At 40.8% G+C, this 20,977-nt stretch overlaps 1 protein-coding gene across 1 annotated transcript; it reads left to right on the top strand.

Moving 5' to 3' along the window:
* The first annotated feature begins 2,859 nt into the window (after nt 1–2,859).
* On the top strand, nt 2,860–13,072 carry LOC100564195 (placenta-specific gene 8 protein). Its single transcript, XM_003221228.4, has 4 exons — nt 2,860–2,956; nt 6,917–7,049; nt 11,283–11,407; nt 12,570–13,072. Exons 2-4 carry the CDS (start codon nt 6,941–6,943, stop codon nt 12,672–12,674), a joined length of 339 nt encoding a protein of 112 aa, XP_003221276.1. The 5' UTR covers nt 2,860–2,956; nt 6,917–6,940; the 3' UTR covers nt 12,675–13,072.
* Nucleotides 13,073–20,977: the final 7,905 nt, after the last annotated feature.

The following is a 20,977-nucleotide window of genomic DNA, read 5'->3' as shown; positions in this document are numbered from 1 at the left end:
GTTATAACCTGCTAGTTAACCTACCTCACAGAATTGTTCTTACAATAAAAAACATAACTCTACTCCCCTCTTGCCCAATTTGATTTAATAGTGGGACACTCAGGAGAAAAATCCACTAACTTTAATCAGAAAAGAAGTGGATAGGGTTATAATGGTGCATATTAGGTGTGAATTCCACACCTGATTGTACATCTACATTTTGGCGATCGATTAAATAGAATGCAGTATTGGCTGAAATCCATGAAGTCAGTTGCACAAACATAGCTTTTACTTAATCTAAGTCCCCAGAAGCCATTGGTTGTCATTACAGTTATATATTGTAAAAAGTAGTGATTCTTTCCTATTCATGGATAATTACAGTCAATTTTTTCATGGATAATTACAGTCAATTTTTTTTAGTTTAAAATCAATTAAATGCACCAGCATAAGGTGCAACACAAACTATGGAACCATAGAGAAATTAGAAACATACAGTTACAGTGCAAGAAATGTAGCGTTATTAAAATCAGGAAAAGCCATTTAACAACCATAATTCTTCTGCCTGGATAGGAGCTTGCCATATTATGTATAGTATTTGGGGAGTTATTTTTAAAAAGCAACTTTTCCATGTGTTGGAAGTTTAAATTACAAGTGCAATGTAGCTTAATCATACCTTTAATAATGGGAAAGTTAATTACTCAAACGCAAAAGTGAATCACTCAGAGGCAGATTGGCTAGGGTTTAGATAGGCAGAGGAGGTGAGCAGCTGGATGTCTGCTTTAATTTTCTACCGATCCCCTCTGCTTTAAGGAGGCAATCAAAAATGGAATTCAGGTTGAAAAACTAAATGTTCAACAAAGATAAAAGAGTTAGGAAGGACACAGAAAATATGATTCTGTAGAGCAGACTGGATCATAAACAGGGCCGTAACCAGAAAAAAATGGGGGGGGGGGAGCAAAACCTTTTTTAAAAGCAAATCATGAAGAGTAGTTCCATAAGTCCATAAGTTCCATAAGTGAAGATGTGAAGCATCCCTGCCTCATTAGGGGCTTCTGGAATCAAGGAAGCTCCTCTCTCAGGTCTTCATCAAATGTCCTCTAAACACAAATGGACTTCAATAAAGTCATAGTCCCGCTCTAGTCTCCTCTAGACAGACCTCTCCTGGAATACTGTGTCTAGTTCTGAGCACCACAATTCAAGAAGGATATTGACAAGCTGGAATGTCTCCAGAGAAGGGTAGCCAAAATGGTCAAAGGTCTGGAAGTCAATTCCTGTGAGAAGCAGCATATGAAGCTGGGTGTATTTGGCTTGGAAAAAAGAAAACTGAGAGGGGAAATGATTGCCATGTTTAAATGTTTGAAAGGATGTCACACTGAGGAGGGGGCAAGCTTCCTTTCTGCTGCTCTAGATTCTAGAACATGGAGCAATGGATTCAAATTGTAGGAAAAGATATTCCATCTAAACCTTTGGAAGAACTCCTGATGGTAAGAGCTGTTTTGCAGTGAAATGTGCTGTCTTAAAGTCCAGTGGAGTCTCCTTCTCTAGATGTTTTTAAGATGAGGCTGGATGGCCATCTTTGGGGTGTGCTTCATGGCAGAGGATTGGACTGGATGGCTCTTGGAGTCTCTTGCAACTCTATGATTCTATGATGCTGTGATCATCACCCTAATAAAAGCTCAAGTAATATTTGTTGCTGTTATGAGTACCTTTTGATTGGATAGCATGTGCTACTGTTATTGCTTTTAAGCTAATTTAGCAAAATAATATATGTCTCTTCCAACTCTACTATTCTATGATTCTATGATTCTATGTCTGGTTCTCTGTATAGTTGTGTAATCTGGGCAGTAAAGAAAGCAGATGAGTGTTCATCTTGTTAGTAACATACACAAAAAGAAGTTGCACACACCATGCAGGGTGGTTATTCTGATATTGTCCAGCAGAAGTATCTTGCTGTCAGAAATTGATTTCTACACATGAAACTGTTGCGCATAGTGATGCAGAAAATGATATATTTTGTCTGTGCCTATGATTTAACATTGTGCATATGGGCTGCACAATGTTACAATTCTTTATTATAGTTGTAGAGTACTAGCCTGGCATAACTCTACTAACACATATTTACTCTACATTGTAGTGATGAATTGCTGCCAGAATGAAAATCAACCCATTAGAAGTATGTTGCCAGAGGAGAGTTGTACAGATACTTTCTCCAAAAGGACAAATGTGCCCAAGAGCAAGTCAAGTTTTATCATAAAAGCAAAAATCTGTAAACTGAGGTCATCATACTTTGGACATCTCATGAGAGAACATCACTCAGTAGAAAAGTCTAAGAGTTTGGAAAAAATAGAAGTCAGTAAGAAAAGAGGAAGAACACATTAGAGATGGATTGGTTCAATCAAGGAAGCCACAATCCTGAATTAACAAGACCTAAGCAGGGCTTTGATGGCAGGGACTCTTAGACATTAGTCACAAGGTTGTCATGATAAACAATAACATCTAACCAAATCTTCAGTGCAAGCAACATAGCTCATTGGTGGGACATATGCTGACAAATGAGTTATGCAAACTTATTTTAATTTTTAATGTATTTAATGTTGTTGCTTTCCTATTAGATTTCTCACAATAGTAGACCTGCAGGTTGAACATCTCTAAATATAGAAACACATTGCCCTGGAGGCATTTCTGAGTGTGTAATCCATTGGTGAATGTAGGGCCAAGCCTTGATGTTTCCCAAGTTGTGCATGAAGAACGACTTCAGTATCCAACTTACTACTTTGTCATGCAGGACTAATGACTGTTTTCATGCAAGGGAAGATCTAATATTGTAATCAGCAATTACCTGAGCATAAATAGCTGCTGACAGTTTCTGAAAAATATCAGTGTCTTGATACAATGCTAATGCTCTCTATATAAGTGACACCTCAGTGAAGTTTCATTGAGGAAACAAACACTCTCCTTCGAATCGTTCAGCAGAAGGGTATGTAGACAATGGAGTGGGACTTTTCCTCTCTGATTTTTGTTTTTCTCCTAAATCTCCAGATTTATTAGTACTGTATAAATAGAATGTTAAATGTATTCATATCAGCAAATACATTAGTATATGGGAAAATAGGTGCAACTCAACAAGAGCCATTAGTAACAACTGGAAGCCTGAGCTTGTGTGTTTAATTTTATTTATTTGCTATTTTTAATGCTTCAAATTAAAACATTTCACCCTGAAGTAAGTTCATACATCCAAGAAAGTATTTAGATTTCAGCCATGTACCCACCATATAAATAAGAATTAAAACTAGTTGTAAACTGCTAGTTGTGATGGATATTTATTGGATTGTGCCCATAATGTTCTCTAATCGGTGCATTCGTAAGGATTGTATATAAAATGATCTTTTTTAAAGTTAACTTAGCTTACCATTTTGGCTGAATATATGTTTTTATTTCATCTATATTCCAGCTTTCTCCCAGTACTGGAGAAGACAATACAGGCAATCGATAGAATCAGATTTTAAATTCAGTATGCTAAAATCTTGTGATAGGTTTGCCTCAAAGTCACTGTAAGTCAGAATGACTTGAAGGCACACAGCAACAAATTGTATCATGGTGAGCAGATGGCAAATGGGTTACAACTAACAGGATGACCCAGCTAGCATGGTCATTGGGGCATTTTGGAAATTATAGTCCAAAAGAACAACTGTTTTCTGCATTTTTAAAAAATTTGGTGACCTGGTTTTTAGGCCTGTTCTGGGGCTACTTGGGGTGCTGATATGCATTGGATAGGCCGCAACACCTCTAGTTTCTTAGATATGGTTATCATGGTTTTCTGTGGGCAAGCAGATGATGACTGGTAGATTACACATGTTCTGTATCTCAAAAACTAGAGCTGATAGGGGAAAGCTGGTGTCAATCAGCAGGTCAAATATACCCAGAAAAGGACTAACATTTGAGGCACCAAAATATGTGGTGGACAGGGTAATCAAGTACGCAAAAGTTAAGCCCAGAAGGCCAACTATATGTATAATTTCACTCATTTTAAGGTGTGCTAAGAACCCTGACACACTTGGGATGAAATCCCAGGTTTATTCTATTGAATGGAGCCCTGGATATTTGTTCAAAGTCCTGCTCGAATTGCACCATTGTTGTATATTCTGGACTTCAGCCTTGGCGTTGTGTCAGGGATTAGCCCAGGAACAAAGGCAAGCCCTGTGTTCAAAGCATGCTGATGACCTTGCAATTATAGCCAGGCCAGGAAGCCTCAGAGGAAATTAGCGTCAGGAGAGCGCACTCCTCAGCATTGCATTACCTGTGAATCACTTTTGGTTTCCTAACATAGCATCTAAAATATAGGGTGTGCTAGACCTAAGCTCTTGTGTGACAAGTTTTTTAGCCACCCTGACTTCCACAAATTCATCGTCTCCAAGGAAGAGGAACCTAGAGCTGGGGTTGACTTCTCCTTGGGTCTCAATTCAACGATATTTTCTTTCCTGTGCCATCTTTCTTTGGTGGCTTCCAAACGTTTGCATCTCTTGTCCATTTTAAAACAATGATGAGGAGAGAACACATCTGATCCAAAATGTGAAAGAAGGCAGAAAACAGGGCTGGATTATTTGTCTAGCAGCCAAACACATTAGACTTATTCTATATTATAGTAAGGAATCTATAAAGAAGACAGATCAGAATGCAAATTGTCAAGTTTCAAATTGTTTTTGATCTTTTGAATGCATTTCCTTCTTTGGAAAGCATAGTACAGATTGAATATCCCTTATCCAAAATGCATGGTACCAGATGTGCTACGTATTTCTGATTTTTCCCCCCCTGGTTTTTGAATACTTGCATATACATAATGAAATATTCTAGGGAAGGGACCCAAGTCTAGAAGTGAAATTCACTTATGAATCATATGCACCTTGCAAACACAGCTTGAAGATAATTTTATATGCACTATTTAAAATCATTTGAGTACATTGAATTGTTAGATACTATTGGAACTGTGTCTGCCAGTTTTGAATTTTGGAGTATTTTGGATATTAAGCAATTGGAACACACTGGGCTTTTTGCTGAATAAAATAGTGATAACAATTGGCTGGATCTCTTGAAATGCTGCTGCAGCCAAAGCAAACAGAACTATTTTATTTGTACTCCTAATCCGGACACCCAAAAAAGGTTAGATGTTGCAGGATTGGCTATCATAGCACACTTGGGGTTTCAATGACATTGTCAGCTTCCAATGTTTCAGTTTCAGGTGGTAATAGGATTGCTGCCAGATGTGATACTAAAAAGAAAGCTAGCAAACAAAAAGAAGGCAGACAGAGAAAAAATAGTATATTGCACCATGTAACTGTTTAAAATATGTGTGCTTTGTGCCCATCAAAACTGTGTCCCCACTAATGGATTCATTAGTTCTGATATTGCTTCTCACAATATTTTAGCTAGGGATGAGGATACTTTATTCTGATTTTTTTTAAAAATCTTGACTTCTTTCTGGCTCAGTTAGAATAGCATTAAAAGTGAATTGAAATCCTTCCTTGTTTGTACTGGTGACATTCAACTGATTAAAAGTCAGCAACAATTGTGTCATGGAATTAACTAATACCAGAGGGGTTAAAGTAGGGCTAAAATTGAAGTGGACTTCTAGTTCTTGTTTTGTTCTTTAAAAATCTCAACCTCACATTGATGGCAAAACTCCAGCCTGCAACATGTTCTGGAAGCAGTGACGAAACATAAAAATTCCCCCCATTCTCAGTCACAGGAATTTACAAGGTTACATCAACTCAACTCGGGATATATTAACTCAACATCTATACAGCATCTTACCACTCAGCTCAGATGATAGGAAAGCTACTTTGTCAGTGCTAATTGGTATGATGGCAAAAATGGTCACACGCAGGATGCCAGTTAGCAATGAGTAAAAATGTTACCAGGTGCCGAGGCTGTTATTATGGTTTGGGCTCACCCCATAGTTTCCTGATGAAGTCAATCCCTACAACAGAGTCAGAAAGTGACTTTCAACTTCACAGGGTTCATTGAAGGCCATTTTCCACAGTAAGGTAATCAGGGGTTGTGGAAAAAATCATCCAAAGCGATATGATATTACCTTTTAGGCACCTTTATGGCCAAGCTGCTAGGTGGGTTCTCAGAGTTATGGTTCAAAAACTGTAACTTCCCAAAGCTCAGTGTTCCCACCATCAAGGGCATTTTGGTGTCTGAAACAGAGAAGCCAACTGCGATATTTTACCAAAAGTTTGCCAAATTATTTTAACATATGGGGACAGAACAAGCCATCTTCTCTAAGAATACAACCTTGATCTTGAATTGAGTGAACTGCCAGGATTTCATCCATGCAGGTGGTTACTGCACCAAGGCAAGTGGCAAGTATTGCTAACTGTTGTAACCTGTCTATGCTTTGGCATTGACCGTCTCTGTACTTATCTAGGCTGGCCCTTAATAGCAGGCACCCAACTTGCTGTTGGAGCTGGATACAAAGTCTTGCCAGATTGATAGAACCTGTCAATGTTCGTTCCCTGTTTGCATAACCTGGTGTCACCAGTTCAGGATACCTTGCTAGTACATATGTGAAGTTGGACATATTTGTGGTCAATCCTAAATAAAAATAATTTATTAGAAAGTTAGATCGTTTCTGGTTCCATCACTGGACTTTGTAGAGCCTCACTGCTTATTTCCCTCTGCTATGAACCAGGGAAAGCTGGTGGCTTTATTGTCAACTGAGCTGTCAACTAAGGTGCTGGGCTTCATCCCTCAAATATACTCAGCACCCTGGATAGTTCCTCGGCCCAAAACCTGGGATAGATGTTGCTGTCCCCCAAGTAGTATCTCCAGTTTCTATTAATTGTTCCCGTTGTTTACCCAGATCTTACCCCATGTTTACGCATGATACAAAGACATCTTGTAAGGTAGTGAAAATGTGTATTTTCCCTCCCACTAGATTATAACATCAGACATCGCAGTGATGGAAATGTCTCGCCATCCCATTGTCCATCAGCCGCAAGCTCACCGATGCACGCGGAGCTTTGAATGGCAGAACGAGCTCTGTGACTGTGGCAACGACTGTCGCATCTGTGAGTTATTGCTAAGATTTGGATTTGATGTTTTTGTGGAGTTTATAACACAGTCATGCCGGCCACATGACTTTGGATGTGTCTACGGACAACGCTGGCTCTTCGGCTTAGAAATGGAGATGAGCACCAACCCCCAGAATCGGACATGACTGGAGTTAACGTCAGGGGAAACCTTTAGGAGCCCCGGTGGCACAGTGTGTTAAAGCGCTGAGCTGCTGAACTTGCAGACCGAAAGGTCCCAGGTTCAAATCCCAGGAGCGGAGTGAACGCCCGCTGTTACTCCAGCTTCTGCCAACCTAGCAGTTCAAAAACATGCCAATGTGAGTAGATCAATAGGTACTGCTCCGGCGGGAAGGTAACGGCGCTCCATGCAGTCATGCCGGCCACATGACCTTGGAGGTGTCTACGGACAATGCTGGCATAGAAATGGAGATGAGCACCAACCCCCAGAGTCGGACATGACTGGACTTAATGTCAGGGGAAACCTTTACCTTTTAAGTGACCCTGAGGATACTTCTAAGTACACATTGTATTGGTAAGAGCCTTTACATGTAAGGATATTTCAGTGATAATGGGTGGGGAAAGGAGTTTGGCCTTTCCCTGCAAGTACTGGGAATAAGGCAAAATTAATAACAATTTCCCTATTAATAACAACTTTCCTACCAATGTTGAGCTCCACGTCATCACCACCCTAATAACATCTCTGGGGGCCCTGATACACCCAACATAAATTTGAATGTAAGGGTAGGCAAATTGCCTTCCCAAGACCATATGTAGCCTTATCCACTCTGTTTTGCACCCTGGAGAATCCATTCATATTTTAAATAAGTCATACTATATTTTATATACATGTTTTCTGAGTTGTTCCTGTTCAATTTAGTTTTTTCTTCCTTCTTTTCTGGACATTTTTGTCAAACTGTGTGGCCTCCAGGATTTAAACAAAATGGCCCTTTAGCATACCAAAGTTGCTTACCCCTGCCTTAATGTGCCCAAGAAACAAATCAATTCTTGGATAGTTTTGAAGCTTCCCCCATTGGAGAAAGAGATGTAACCCATGGGGAAGTCCAGCAAGAAGTTCTGAAGGACAAGAAGTTCCTGATTCGGCAAAAACCAGAGACAATTGCAGCGAAGTATTGCAAACCTCCTCCCTCCCCAAAAATGGGTGCTAAACATGGAAGCAACAGAAAAACAGAGAATGTATGGGGGATTTGTCAGCCCACAAAGATGAAAGACAAGCACATGAGTGCAAATCTAATGTGCAACACTGTCTAATCTGTTTTCATGAAGAAAGTGGTTCAGTCAACCCTAAAGAGCTTAAAAGAGTAGTTCCCAAACTTTGGTACACAAAGGGTTTTGGTCTTCAGGGATTGTGGAAACCGAAGTCCATAGTATTTAGAGATTCAGTGTTAGAGAACTACTGGCCCAAAACATGCACTTTGATACATCTTAGATTTTCAATTCTCTGTCCACACTAACTCTATATCTTCATGCCTCTTTCTTTTGATAATTGGTTATAGAAGTAGAGGAAATGGCATGAGTTGACCAAGTATTTTAAGGGATGTTCCTTATTTGATGGCTGGAAACCCAACACTTTATGTAGAATGAATGAGATGCCCAAAATCCAATGATTTGTTGTCATGGACCTGTTAAGAAAAGATTAATCTACTTTGCTGGGGCAAGCAAGCATGTTTGGAATTCACAACTAATATGCACCATTATAACCCTATCCACTTCTTTTCTGATTAAAGCTAGTGGATTTTTCTTCTGAGTGTCCCACTATTAAATCAAATTGGGCAAGAGGGGAGTAGAGTTATGTTTGCTTTGGCAACTGCTTTCTTATTGTACATTCTGTAAGGTAGATTAACTAGCAGGTTATAATTGGTTCATGGTGACTTTGGTCTTTATAGTTAAACTGGACTTTACAATTTCATCATGTATCTCTATGGAATTGGAGAGTTGGAAGGGGTATCCAAAGCTCATCCATTCCCAATGATCAACAGCTATGACATGACTCATTTTATATTGCATTCTGTCACTCAGATTCAAATAGGGTAGAATTTAAAAAGTCAAAGAAAAGAGGAACAAAATTGAGAGATAAACAGATTTTCTGTAAAAATCTAACCAAATCTGAGGTTTGGGTTACTCCCATTTTTAATCATAGTCGTCAAGCCTTTCTTGATATGGTTAAAATAGATTCAGTTTTTAACCCACATTACAACTTGATTTTCATAAAAATGGAAGTTTGTTCATCACATAATGTATGTTGATGAGAGTGTGGAGACTATATTACTCTAACAAACAACTAAATTAACCTTTATTGAATATTTAGACAGATCACACCATATTAACATTTACTTCCTCATCAGCTTTCAAGTCATGAATTTTGACTATCTCTGTCGCTGCTTTGGAAACTTGGCAACTGTTAGCGACTGAGGCATGTGAGTCTCTAGCAAAAGGATTCACATGTCAAATTGCTTAACCTGAGGATCCGGGCTTGAAGGAACAATGCATATAATCAATTTGCCTGCTTTTGGCTCCTCAATTCAGCTGATCCAGCTTTGTTGAGAGCTGCAATACATTTTTCTTTGGCTATTATCTAAATGTGTTGCAGACCACCAACAATCAGTTCTAGAGTCTGTCTTGTTACACTGAAAACTGCCCCATTGAGATAGAAAGTAACCGATATATTCATGTATAAGCCTAGAAATGTTAGTCAAAAAACAGCCCCCAAAGCCTAGAACAACTTATTCACAAGTCAATGTGGATACTTTAATTCTTAGGGAAAAAATGAACTGTCCCCTTCTCTGAGTAAAGTAGTGAAAGACAAGAACTTCGTCCATTCCATGAAAATCTACAAGAAACACCATCACCATCTACTCTTTGCACTTTGGTATCACCTCTAGCCTTTTTAAATGCCTGGATGGGGAAATGGTAATAGTTGTTGGCTAGGTAGCTCACTTCCTAAAACAGGTGCTTTCCCCTCTCCATGAAATGACTCACAACTCATAAGTCACATCAATATCCGTAATTTTGTCCCCCAAATCTGTCCTCAACTTATACACAAGTTTGACGTTTAGATGAATATAGACCACGCATGGGTAAACTTTGCCCCTCAAGGTGTTTTGGATTTCAACTCCCACAATTCCTAACAGCTGGAAGTCCAAAACACCTGGAGGGAGGGCCGAAGTTTGCCCATGCCTGGTACATATGGTAGGTTGCCCAAACCTCAGATTCATTTTATAGCATCACATGCACTCCCTACTCCCATCAAAAGAAATTGTAACCTCTCATTTATAGGAAATGCTGCATTTGGGGCCAAGGGACCCTCCATCTGTCTTGAGCTTCTATTCCAGTGTGTGCTTATATACAAATCTTGTTCTACACCCAACCTCCATGAGTCACTGCAATATGCAGTTCCCCTTTCAGGATGGTAGGCATTTTTTTAATATGTATAGGAATATAGAAATTTATATTATACTGTATGGCATCATTAGTTCATCTTGCCCAGGGACATCTAAAGCACAGAAGCCCTTTCGTTTGGAAGGGATTTCCACAATGTTTGGATGTCCCCCAGGGGAAATAAGACACACAAAAATTCAAAATTAAAAAAAAAATGTCAAAGGCTTTCATGGCTGGGATCACAGGGTTGTTGTATGTTTTTCGGACTGTATGGCCATGTTCCAGAAGTATTCTCTCCTGATGTTTCGCCCACATCTATGGCAGGCATCCTTAGAGGTTGTGAGGATGCCTGCCATAGATGTGGGTGAAACGTCAGGAGAGAATACTTCTGGAACATGGCCATACAGCATTAAAAAATGTTGGCCCCTAGAAAGTTCTGTGGAGCATTCTCACCATGTTTTGGGCCCACTTTGGGCTAATTTAACTTAAAGGGGAAAGAGATGCCTTTTTTGAAACAGGAAGTGACTTCCAGGCCCCAAATAGTAGCGGAAGATCTGAAAACACAAGAATGCTCCTTAGGGTGCATTTGAGAACTCTCCCAAAATAATAATAATTCTTGTTGTTACTGCTGTTGGAAGGAGGAGGGGTGTGGCAGGGATTTCAACCTTCCCAGGAGACTAATGCAACTCCTTCCATGGTTGCTCAATCTTCGTGTAGCGCAATATTTTCAGCACTGACTGGCAAGATTTCAGTAAAGAGCCTATTCCATCCCTACCTGGAGATGCTGTATGGATGTGAAAGAAAAGGGCCGAACTTTGTTCGATCTCTTTCTAGGTCTCTGTGGAGCCTTCTGCTTCTGTTGCCTGGGATGCAAAATTGCCAGAGACATGGAAGAATGCTGCTGCTGTGGTCCAACTGTGGCCATGAGGACCCGCTATCGAACTTTGTACAGGATACCGGTAATTTACTCAATCATTATTGCAGTTTTGTATCCAGTGGACAATTTTTTGAAACTATAGTATAATTCTTTAAGAATCCAGTTTATGTTGTGATTATTTTTGAAGTTACCATAAAACTCAGTCTTGGGTCTGGATCAATTATTGTCTACACGGCCTGTATGGTGGTGGTTCATTTGATCAACATTGATCTGCATAATATACTTTGACCAGTGTCTAATGAATAGAATGACTACTTCCAGAGAATGAAGAAGCTGGCTACTCTTGCTATTATTTATTTATTTATTTACAGTATTTATATTCCGCCCTTCTCACCCCGAAGGGGACTCAGGGCGGATCACATTACACATATAAGGCAAACATTCAATGACTTGACATAGAACAATGACAGAGACAAACGCAGGCTCTGAGCTGGCCTCGAATTCATGACCTCTTGGTCAGAGTGATTTGTTGCAGCTGGCTGCAGCTGGCTGCTCACCAGCCTGCGCCACAGCCCGGGCCCAATGTTTTACGCAAAACAAAATTTCAGTCTTTGCTGGAGTAGACCCACTGAAATGAATTGGACTTGTCAGTTGCTTCTTAATATTATGAATTGTCCATTTTTTTAACTCTCTTTGAACGATGTTCTTCTGGCTTTAGCACATTTTGGCATTTCAAGATCTTTCACTACACACAAACAGCAATCAACCAATTAGATGGTGTATACATGTGAACACATATGACTTTTATTGCTCAATTGTGCAAGATGCTTCACCAAACTTTACAGCATTGGGATTGCGGAGCACTCATCTAACATCTGCTGTGCCTTGGACACATAGGAGATTTTAAGCCTGTTTCAACATATCTACTCCTGTTTCAACAGATTTTCTGACAGTTGATTTAAAGATTTAAATTTCAAATAATCTATTTGTCATTTACCAATAGAGGCTGCTTTGCCTCAGACAGATCTCCTCTCCTCTTTTTAATAAGATCAGATTGGATTTTCCAAAGTTGTTTTCCAGTTTGCTATCATTGTAGTTGGGAATGCCTTGGGACATTTCTATGCAACAGTATACAAGCAGCACAACAAACATTTTCCCCTGTGTGCAGCCTCTCTAGACTTCTGAAATTATTGCTCAGGAGGACATGAAGGCCAATGATATTTCTGTGTGTTTACTTTCTGCAGGGATCCCTCTGCTCAGACTGCCTCGTTGCCATTTGCTGCGCTCCTTGTAATCTTTGCCAGCTGAAGAGCGATATCAACAGAAGGAAACAATTAGGGATATTCTAGAGCACGTTGCGATTATCTCTATACTACTTATAATAATTTGTTTCAGTGTTACTTGCAACTAATTTCTTTTTGGAAATCTTTTTGCCTGATTGGCTTTCTTTTTGTTTTTTCATTTTCTGAAGGAAGACTTGTTTTCTCAAAAATGTTCTATCCTGGTATCATCCCAGACTTTGTTGGTGGCATCTCTCTGGACTGATGCTTCATATTCTAGCAGAGCTTCTATTATTACTTGGTTCAAGCAACCATATACCTTCCCCAGAAAACTGTTCCTCTTAACTTTTCCCTCCATTTCCCTTTATACCCCCCCCCCCGAACATGTGTGTTTTGAAGTGAAATGTAACAGTACTGGTCTTATGTGGTAATTTTAATATGAATAAAATTCAATAATATTGTGGTCACTCTTTCTAATCAGTTCAATTACATTTAAGTCTCACAATAGGTCCCGGGTATCACTTAGTGGCTTAGCTGTTTAAGGTATTGAAAAAGGTTACCTAAAGGCCCTTTCATACTACACACATAGACATTTAGCCCTCCGCATTTACAAGTTTGACTTTTGCAGATTTGATTATTCATGGATTTGGCTAAAATGTTCTAAGTTTGCATGGGCAAACTTCAGCTCTCCAGGTGTTTTGGACTTCAACTCCCACAATTCCTAACAGCCAAAACATTGCTGAAAGTTGACCAAAACATTGCAGTGGAGGACCTGGAAATTCACTGAGGACGTATCTCTAGGAAGGACCTGGAAATTCACTGAGAGGACATATCTCTAGATTTTATTTGAACTGTTTCACTATTTTCTGTGCCGCTAACACTAGCAGATTGTAATAGTATCATTCCACTTTAACTGCTGTGGTTGCATCCTATGGAACCCTTGGGCTTGTAGTTTGAAGAGCTGAGAGGGGGTCCTTTTCCAGCACACCAATTTAACACTATGATTACGCTATGGTACCATCCTACGAAATTCTGGACTTTATCATTCAATCAAGAGTATCAGATTAGTCTGAAAGATTTAGGGCCTCATCAAATAACAAATCCTAGGATTCCGTAGGATGCAGCCATGACAGTGGAAGTAGAATAATAATATTATAACTGTATAGTATGAAGATAATGGCGCTCCATGCAGTCATGCCGGCCACATGACCTTGGAGGTGTCTACGGACAACACCGGCTCTTCGGCTTAGAAATGGAAATGAACACCAACCCCCCAGAGTCAGACATGACTGGACTTAACGTCAGGGGAAACCTTTACCTATAGTATGAAAAGCTCACAGAACATACAGGTGTATATAGTTAATGCTTTGATAACTGAATTCAGCATATCCCTGGTATTAGAAAACCTTTTGGATCAGGTACAGTAATGGAATCATAGAGTTGGAAGAGACCTCATGGGCCATCTAGTCCAACCCCCTGCCAAGAAGCAGGAAAATCCCATTCAAAGCACCCCCGACAGATGGCCATCTAGCCTCTGCTAAAAAGCCTCCAAAGGAGGAGCCTTCACCACTCACCGGTGCAGAGAGTTCCACTGGTGAACACCTCTCACAGTGAGGAAGTTCTTACTAATGTTCAGGTGGAATCTCCTTTCCTGTAGTTTGAAGTCATTGTTCCGTGTCCTAGTCTCCAGGGAAGAAGAAAACAAACTCGCTCCTTCCTCCCTATGACTTGCCCTCACATATTTATACATGGCCATTACGTCTCCTTTCAGGCTTTTCTTCTGCACCCAAAGTGATTCTGTAAATGAAAATGCCTCTGTTTCAAAGGTGTCCGCTTTCTTCAATGTCATAATGCACTTTTATATATGGAGAAATCACACTCTTCACATCCCTTTCAATGTCCTTCCTGTTGAATTGCTATACTGAGAAGACTGTATCTCATGGGATAGCCGTGTTCCAACTTTAAGTTGCTTTATGTTTCCTCTTATTTTAAACCAAGCAATCCAGTTCTCCCATCCCATTCCACAGGCTTCCAGCCATAATGTGAAGTCTCTGACCTATTTCATTTCCAATTTGGGCAATCACAAAAATGTTTCCACCCTCATTCTGGAGAGATGAATCAACACAAAGATGAGGCTCACCGTCTCCTGTCACTTTTCCCTCAGGGTTTGGTTTAAGATCTGATTTTTGATGTTTAAGATCTGGTCCCATCAATCCCTCCAAGTCAGCTGTTTTGGCTGTTTGTGCCCGGAGTTCATTATGTCAGGAACACACCCATAGTCTTTTTACAGCATGAACACAGCAATACTTCTCCAACATATTTTAAAAAAATAACCATTTGTTAAAATGTATAAAATAGGAAATATCAAACATTCAAGGAGGCTACAGGTTGTTAGTTATAGTTTGAAATTTCAAGTAGACATGACACTAGTAATAATTCCCTCTCCTTAAAGAAACGTGGACTCTGTCACTGCATGAAAAACGTTGGGGAGCTCCTTATCATTATCATCAATCTGTATCATCTATCTTATTTAGATCCTACTTTTCTTCCAACATAGGAACCAAGACAGTTCACTTCACAGATTAAAACAAAGTACAGTACAGCTAAAGAGTAATGGCAATTTTATTGAAAAAACTGACCAAAAGTTATCTACATTGCATAACTGTATGCATACAATGGTCTCTTGGTGTTCACTGATTTTTGTTTCCTTGACTCCTGTGGAAACCAAAATCCACAGATACTCAAATCCTATTATATACAATGGCATGGTAAAATGGCTTCTGTGTATAAAATGGCAAACAATTCAAATAAGTGTAGAATAGAGTCTGAGGATTTGTGAGTTGGAAGATATTCAGACCAAATATGTCTACATATCAGCACAGTGCATGGAATGTGGCAGAATCGACAACACAATAGAGAAAGGGTTAGTTTAGCTTCCCGTGGGAGAAAACCCCAGTGTTTGGGAATAACCACCAAGAAGGCCCTTTCAGACACATCAGACAAGCATATAACAGAGATGGGATGGAGTGAACGCCATTAAAAAGTAATCTTGCGGCATTTTCACTCTCAGTTGTGATCTCCGCTATTCTTCATGTGGAAATGAGAATGAAAACTAATATAAACTAAAGCCACTGTAGTGTAATGGTTTAAGCACTAGACTATAACTCTGGAGACAAAGATTCGAATACCTGTTTGGCCTGGAAACCAATGGGTTGTCCTTGGATTCTCTTAGCCTCAGAAGATGAATGTGGCAAAACCCCTCTGAACAAATGTCACCAATAAAAACCCTATGATAGGGTTGCCATAAATCAGAAAGAGATTGAAGACACTAAAAAAACAAAACACGTTAAGTTAGTATACCAGAGATATCCCACAAAGTCAATAGTTTGTTCCAGTATTAAAGCGAGAGAGCTGAAACCAGTAGAGTAGAGTCTCACTTATCCAACATAAATGGGCCGGCAGAACATTGGATAAGTGAATATGTTGGATAATAAGGAGGAATTAAGGAAAAGCATATTAAACATCAAATTAGATTATGATTTTATAAATTAATCGCCAAAACATCATGCTTTACAACAAATTTGACATAAAAAATAGTTCAATATGCAGTAATGCTATGTAGTAATTACTGTATTTACGAATTTAGCACCAAAACATCACACTGTATTGAAAATATTGACTACAAAACATTGACTACTAAAAGGCAGACTGCATTGGATTTTCCAGAATGTCGGATAAGCAAATGTTGGATAAGTGAGACTCAAATGTTAAAACATCAAATGTTAAAAGACTGAAAAAAGAAGGGAAGTATTTCTGCACTTTTTGGTAATTGGTCATCCAAATTCATGGAAGTAAACGTATTTTTCAATAGTCCCAACAATGAGGTCTTTCACCTAACAAAGGCTGAGTAGTGGCAAGTTTCTTCAGACTATGAAAACAAAAGATCACTAAGCAGCATAGGCTTGCTGTGTTATTTCCTCAATATGCCTCAATATGTGGAATTGATCAGCCACCAAAGCCATTTCATTTGCCATAATGAAGAGAGGCTTTCCCTCTGACACATTCTCTATTAGGCTTTTGAGGGGCGGTAATAAGCATTTTTTTTGAGCCCCAAAAAGTGTGTTAAAGCACTGAGCTGCTGAACTTGCAGACCGAAAGGTCCCAGGTTCAAACCTCAGGAGCGGAGTGAGCACCCACTGTTAGCTCCAGCTTCTGCCAACTTAGCAGTTCAAAAACATGCAAATGTGAGTAGATCAATAGGTACCGCTCCGGCGGGAAGGTAACGGTGCTCCATGCAGTCATGCTGGCCACATGACCTTGGAGGTGTCTACAGACAACGCCGGCTCTTTGGCTTAGAAATGGAGATGAGCACCAACCCCCAGAGTCAGACATAACTGGACTTAACGTCAGGGGAAACCTTTACCTTTACTTAATAAGCAATTTTATCTCTGTTCTTAATTACTGTTCTAATAAATGGATGCCATTCTGTTAGTGACATCTGCAGGTGTTAAGTTAAATTCCAATTTTTGATCACTGCAGAGGCTTGTGTTGCCTTTCTTCCCCTGCAGCAAGCAAAACTCTCCCAGACCTACCATAACTTTTTAACTCTCTCAGTAACAAGCATTCCATGCTTGAAGGAGAGGAGGAATCAGAGCCACAGAAACATTTGGCTTTGTCCCTGTAGTCAGATGCAAATAGGATACACTAGCTGAATGAAACTGCTGGAGGACACTGATGAACCCCAGGTGAAGATATAATAACTTTGCAATGGACTTCAGGGACACACACAAACACCATCCCTCAAGGCACATGTGGCTTCAGTGTGGTCGGTCAGGAGAATGCCGCAAAGTAGTTTTTCTACATGAAAAACAGCTAAACTATGCTGCACCAAACAGAATTGCAGTCAGTGCCTAACATCTCTAAAACAGCCCAGTTACACAAAGTCACAAATCCCCTCTCAGTGCCCCACCAATGGAAATACCCTACAGACACATGCTTTGGTGTTTCCAAACATTTTAACCCCCTTATAGAGCACAGAAATGATTGTTAGCAGAATCCATGTGATCCCATTTCCTCAAAAACAATTCTTCAAGCAGAAATACTCTACTTTCATTCTGCTTGCTCTGCTCTATTTAGCTCATCATCTTTCCTCCTAGAAATCAGCTGTTTGTCCAGGAGTGGGTCATAACTTTCATTTCCTCAAATTTTACACAGACACTAAGTATGTTTTCAAGATCACGTACAAATTCCCTAGTACATAGGAAGTAGCAAAGAACTAGAACTTGGCGCCAACACAATTGCTTCCAACAAGCAGCCCTTTCTGCTGCTCCTGAAAAGTCCTTTCAGCTGTGAGTTTCTCTTTTGAGCTAGCTGACTGGACCTCCACAGCTGGATAGCGTCAACTCTAGGTTGAAGCTGAGCGGGGAGAGTTAAGTCCCGCTCTTTCTCCTGAAAAGCCTCATCCTGCCCAGGCTCGGGTGCTTCCATTCCTGGATGGTCCTAGTCTTAGGGTTGTTGTGTGTTTTCAGGGCAGTATGGCCATGTTTCAGAAGTATTCTCTCCTGACGTTTCGCCCACATCTATGGCAGGCATCTTCAGAGGCAGATAAGCCAGCCTTCCTACACTTTCCTGTCACCTTCACGAGCCATAGAGAATGCTGTCCAATTCCCAATGGTGAGGAAACATCCAACCAACAGCCCAGTTGGCTTTTAGAAATGTAAGGAAATGAGAAGAGAACACCGTATTGTTCTCCACTTCAGTAAGCAGAGCTCGCCTGGAATTATTTTTTATTCTTGCAAGAGGCAGCAGTTACAGCTGTTTGCTATCAAAATGCTTGTGCAATACATCTGCCTCACCATGTTTCTAGCCCTAGCCAGTTTGCAAAGGTGAAGTCTCATTCTTGTAACTGCTGCATGCAACGCTTGGGGTCCCTCAGGAAAGAGTGGCCTGTTATTACTACAACTTCCTCTCTGAAGAGTTGAAAGAGCCTTTGGCTTTCACAACTGCCAGGAATTTTCTCCTCCTTGTGCAATGGCTTCTCTCTGTATTCAGTACTGCTAGATTGCAATAGCTGGTGACCATTTGTTAAGCAGCATACAAGAAGCCATAAGCAACACTAACCACAGTTTCTTCTGGGCAATAAAATGGCAACAATATTTACAGTGACATTACCCCACAGCACTGGCTGTGAGTCACTATTCCCACCTATTCACATAAGTTGTTTTTATGTGTCCTCAAGTCAACCTCCACTCATGCCAATACTATTATAGAGTTTTCTTGGGAAAAATTCTTCAGAGGGAGTTTTACTATGGCCTTTCTCTTAGGCCGAAGATAACTTGCCAGAGGGTGCTGAGTAGGTTTCTGCGGCTAAGCAAGGATTCAAACCAGAACTGTATCTTGGGGCTCAAACAACACACTATAATGACTTCCATGCTTTCTCAGACATCATACAGTGGCTACTTAGTTTAGCCTGCCTTATTTAATATACTCTCTTGGTCTGAACAATTCCAAACATTGGATTGGATGAAAGAGATCCCTGCAGTTTCCAATGGGGTGCAAAGAGGATGGTGCAAGTGTGGGTGGAAAGGTCATCTTTCTTGTGTCCAAACAGAAGCTAAATGGACTTCCTTAACTTGATCCAGCTGATGCTCTTAAAGTGACTTATATAAAGGTTAAGGCTGAATACAGCTCACTCCTGGATCCAGGGCTGGCCCTAGGTAATTTTCAAGTGTAAGTGAATAGAATTTTGGCACCACTCCCCCTGAACAATCACTGAAAAATAAAAGCGTTGGATAAGCGAAAATGTTGGATAATAAGGAGGGATTAAGGAAAAGCCTATTGAACATCAAATTACATTATGATTTTACAAATTAAGCACCGAAACATGTTTTAAAACAATTCAACAGAAAAAGCAGTTCAATACATGCTAATGTTATGTAGGAATTACTATATTTGCGAATTCAGCAGCAAACATTGAACTGGGATACAGGGCAGTGTGGACTCAGATAACCCAGTTCAAAGCAGATATTGTTTATGGCTATTCAAAGTTCAAAGCAGATATTGTTTATGGTTATTCTGCTTTAATATTCTGGGTTATATGGCTGTGTGGAAGAGTGCTGAGGGTCCGTCCACACAGCCATATAACCCAGAATATCAAGGCAGATAATCCACAAGTATGTTTAAGAACTGGTCCAAGAGTCCAGAAGAGCCTTGACTCCCCATATGACCATCATCCCACTTTCTTTGCTAGTTAACTTGAATCCAGTATGCTTTAGTATGCCAATTGTTTGCCTTAGAGTCACCGGCCCGAAGACTTTCTGAACCTCCCAGGATTTTATAGCATTGAGTCATGGCAGTTAAAAGTGCTGCCAAGTTGTATACTTTACAGCAGGCATGAGGCAAACTTCGACCCTCCGGGTGTTTTGGACTCCTACCGGCTGTTAGGAATTGTGGGAGTTGCAGTCCAAACACCCAAAGGGCCAAAGTTTGCCCCATGCCTGCCATAGATAGTTGAGCAAATAGTTTTCATGGTTGCCCCTCGCTGTTAGGAATTGTGGGAGTTGAAGTCCAAAACAACCGGAGGGCAGAAGTTTGCCTATGCCTGCTGTAAAGTAAACAAATGCAACTTGGCAGCACTTTTAACTGCCATGACTCAATGCTATAAAATCCTGGGAGTTTCAGAAAGTCTTTGGGCCAGTGACTCCCTCCCTCGAGCCCAGGTATCTGAAGTAACCAATCAGGCCGCACCTCAGCCCTCCCCAGGAGTGCTCAGAGAGCTCCTTCAACCCCCTCCCGAACCCCCCGCCCGCGAGTCCCAGCTTACGGCACTCAGGAGTCGGGCGAGGACTTGGGGCTGCTGCAGGAAGTGCCACAGGTTGAAGGGGCTGCCCACCTTGGCCACTCTATAGGTGCCTCCATTTCCCTGGTCCTCGCTTTCCATGCTGCTGCCCTCCATTCCTCGCCAGCGCTGGGAGCAAGCTGCGGCCGCCATGCCTGAACTTGAATGGCCTCCTCCTCAGGCCATGCCCCCAGGGAGCAGACTTCAATTCCCAACAGCCTCACTGCTTTGGCTGATGCTCAGAGTTGGTGGGAACTGGAGTCCAAAACACCTGGGTCACCACCGAAGCTTGGGAAGCACTTGAAGGAAGTGACTCAGCGCCTCTGCTTTAAAGTGAAGGCACCTCGGCGCCATTTTTAACTGCCATGGTGGCCCGGCCGCTGCGGAGGCAGGAAGGCCACGCCTGGGCGGAGGTACCTCAACGGCACCCCCTAGGTGCCCCTTAGAGGATGGCGCCTTCAGCAACCACATACTTCGCCTAATGGTTGAACCGCCCCTGCCTGGATCCAATAGTTTCCCAAGTTAAAAATCCATA

The sequence above is a fragment of the Anolis carolinensis genome, chromosome 5 (assembly GCF_035594765.1).
Source record: "Anolis carolinensis isolate JA03-04 chromosome 5, rAnoCar3.1.pri, whole genome shotgun sequence".
Lineage (NCBI taxonomy): Eukaryota > Metazoa > Chordata > Lepidosauria > Squamata > Dactyloidae > Anolis > Anolis carolinensis.
Note: the sequence above shows the minus strand (reverse complement) of the source record. Positions and strands in the feature narration are given on the sequence as shown.

What these genes read in the sequence shown, in the direction of transcription:
- LOC100564195 (XM_003221228.4), top strand. Translation starts at nt 6,941, where the DNA reads ATGGAAATGTCTCGCCATCCCATTGTCCATCAGCCGCAAGCTCACCGA. An exon ending in TGGCAACGACTGTCGCATCT is followed by an intron (nt 7,050 to 11,282) that starts GTGAGTTATTGC and finishes ATCTCTTTCTAG; the next exon opens with GTCTCTGTGGAGCCTTCTGC. An exon ending in GAACTTTGTACAGGATACCG is followed by an intron (nt 11,408 to 12,569) that starts GTAATTTACTCA and finishes TACTTTCTGCAG; the next exon opens with GGATCCCTCTGCTCAGACTG.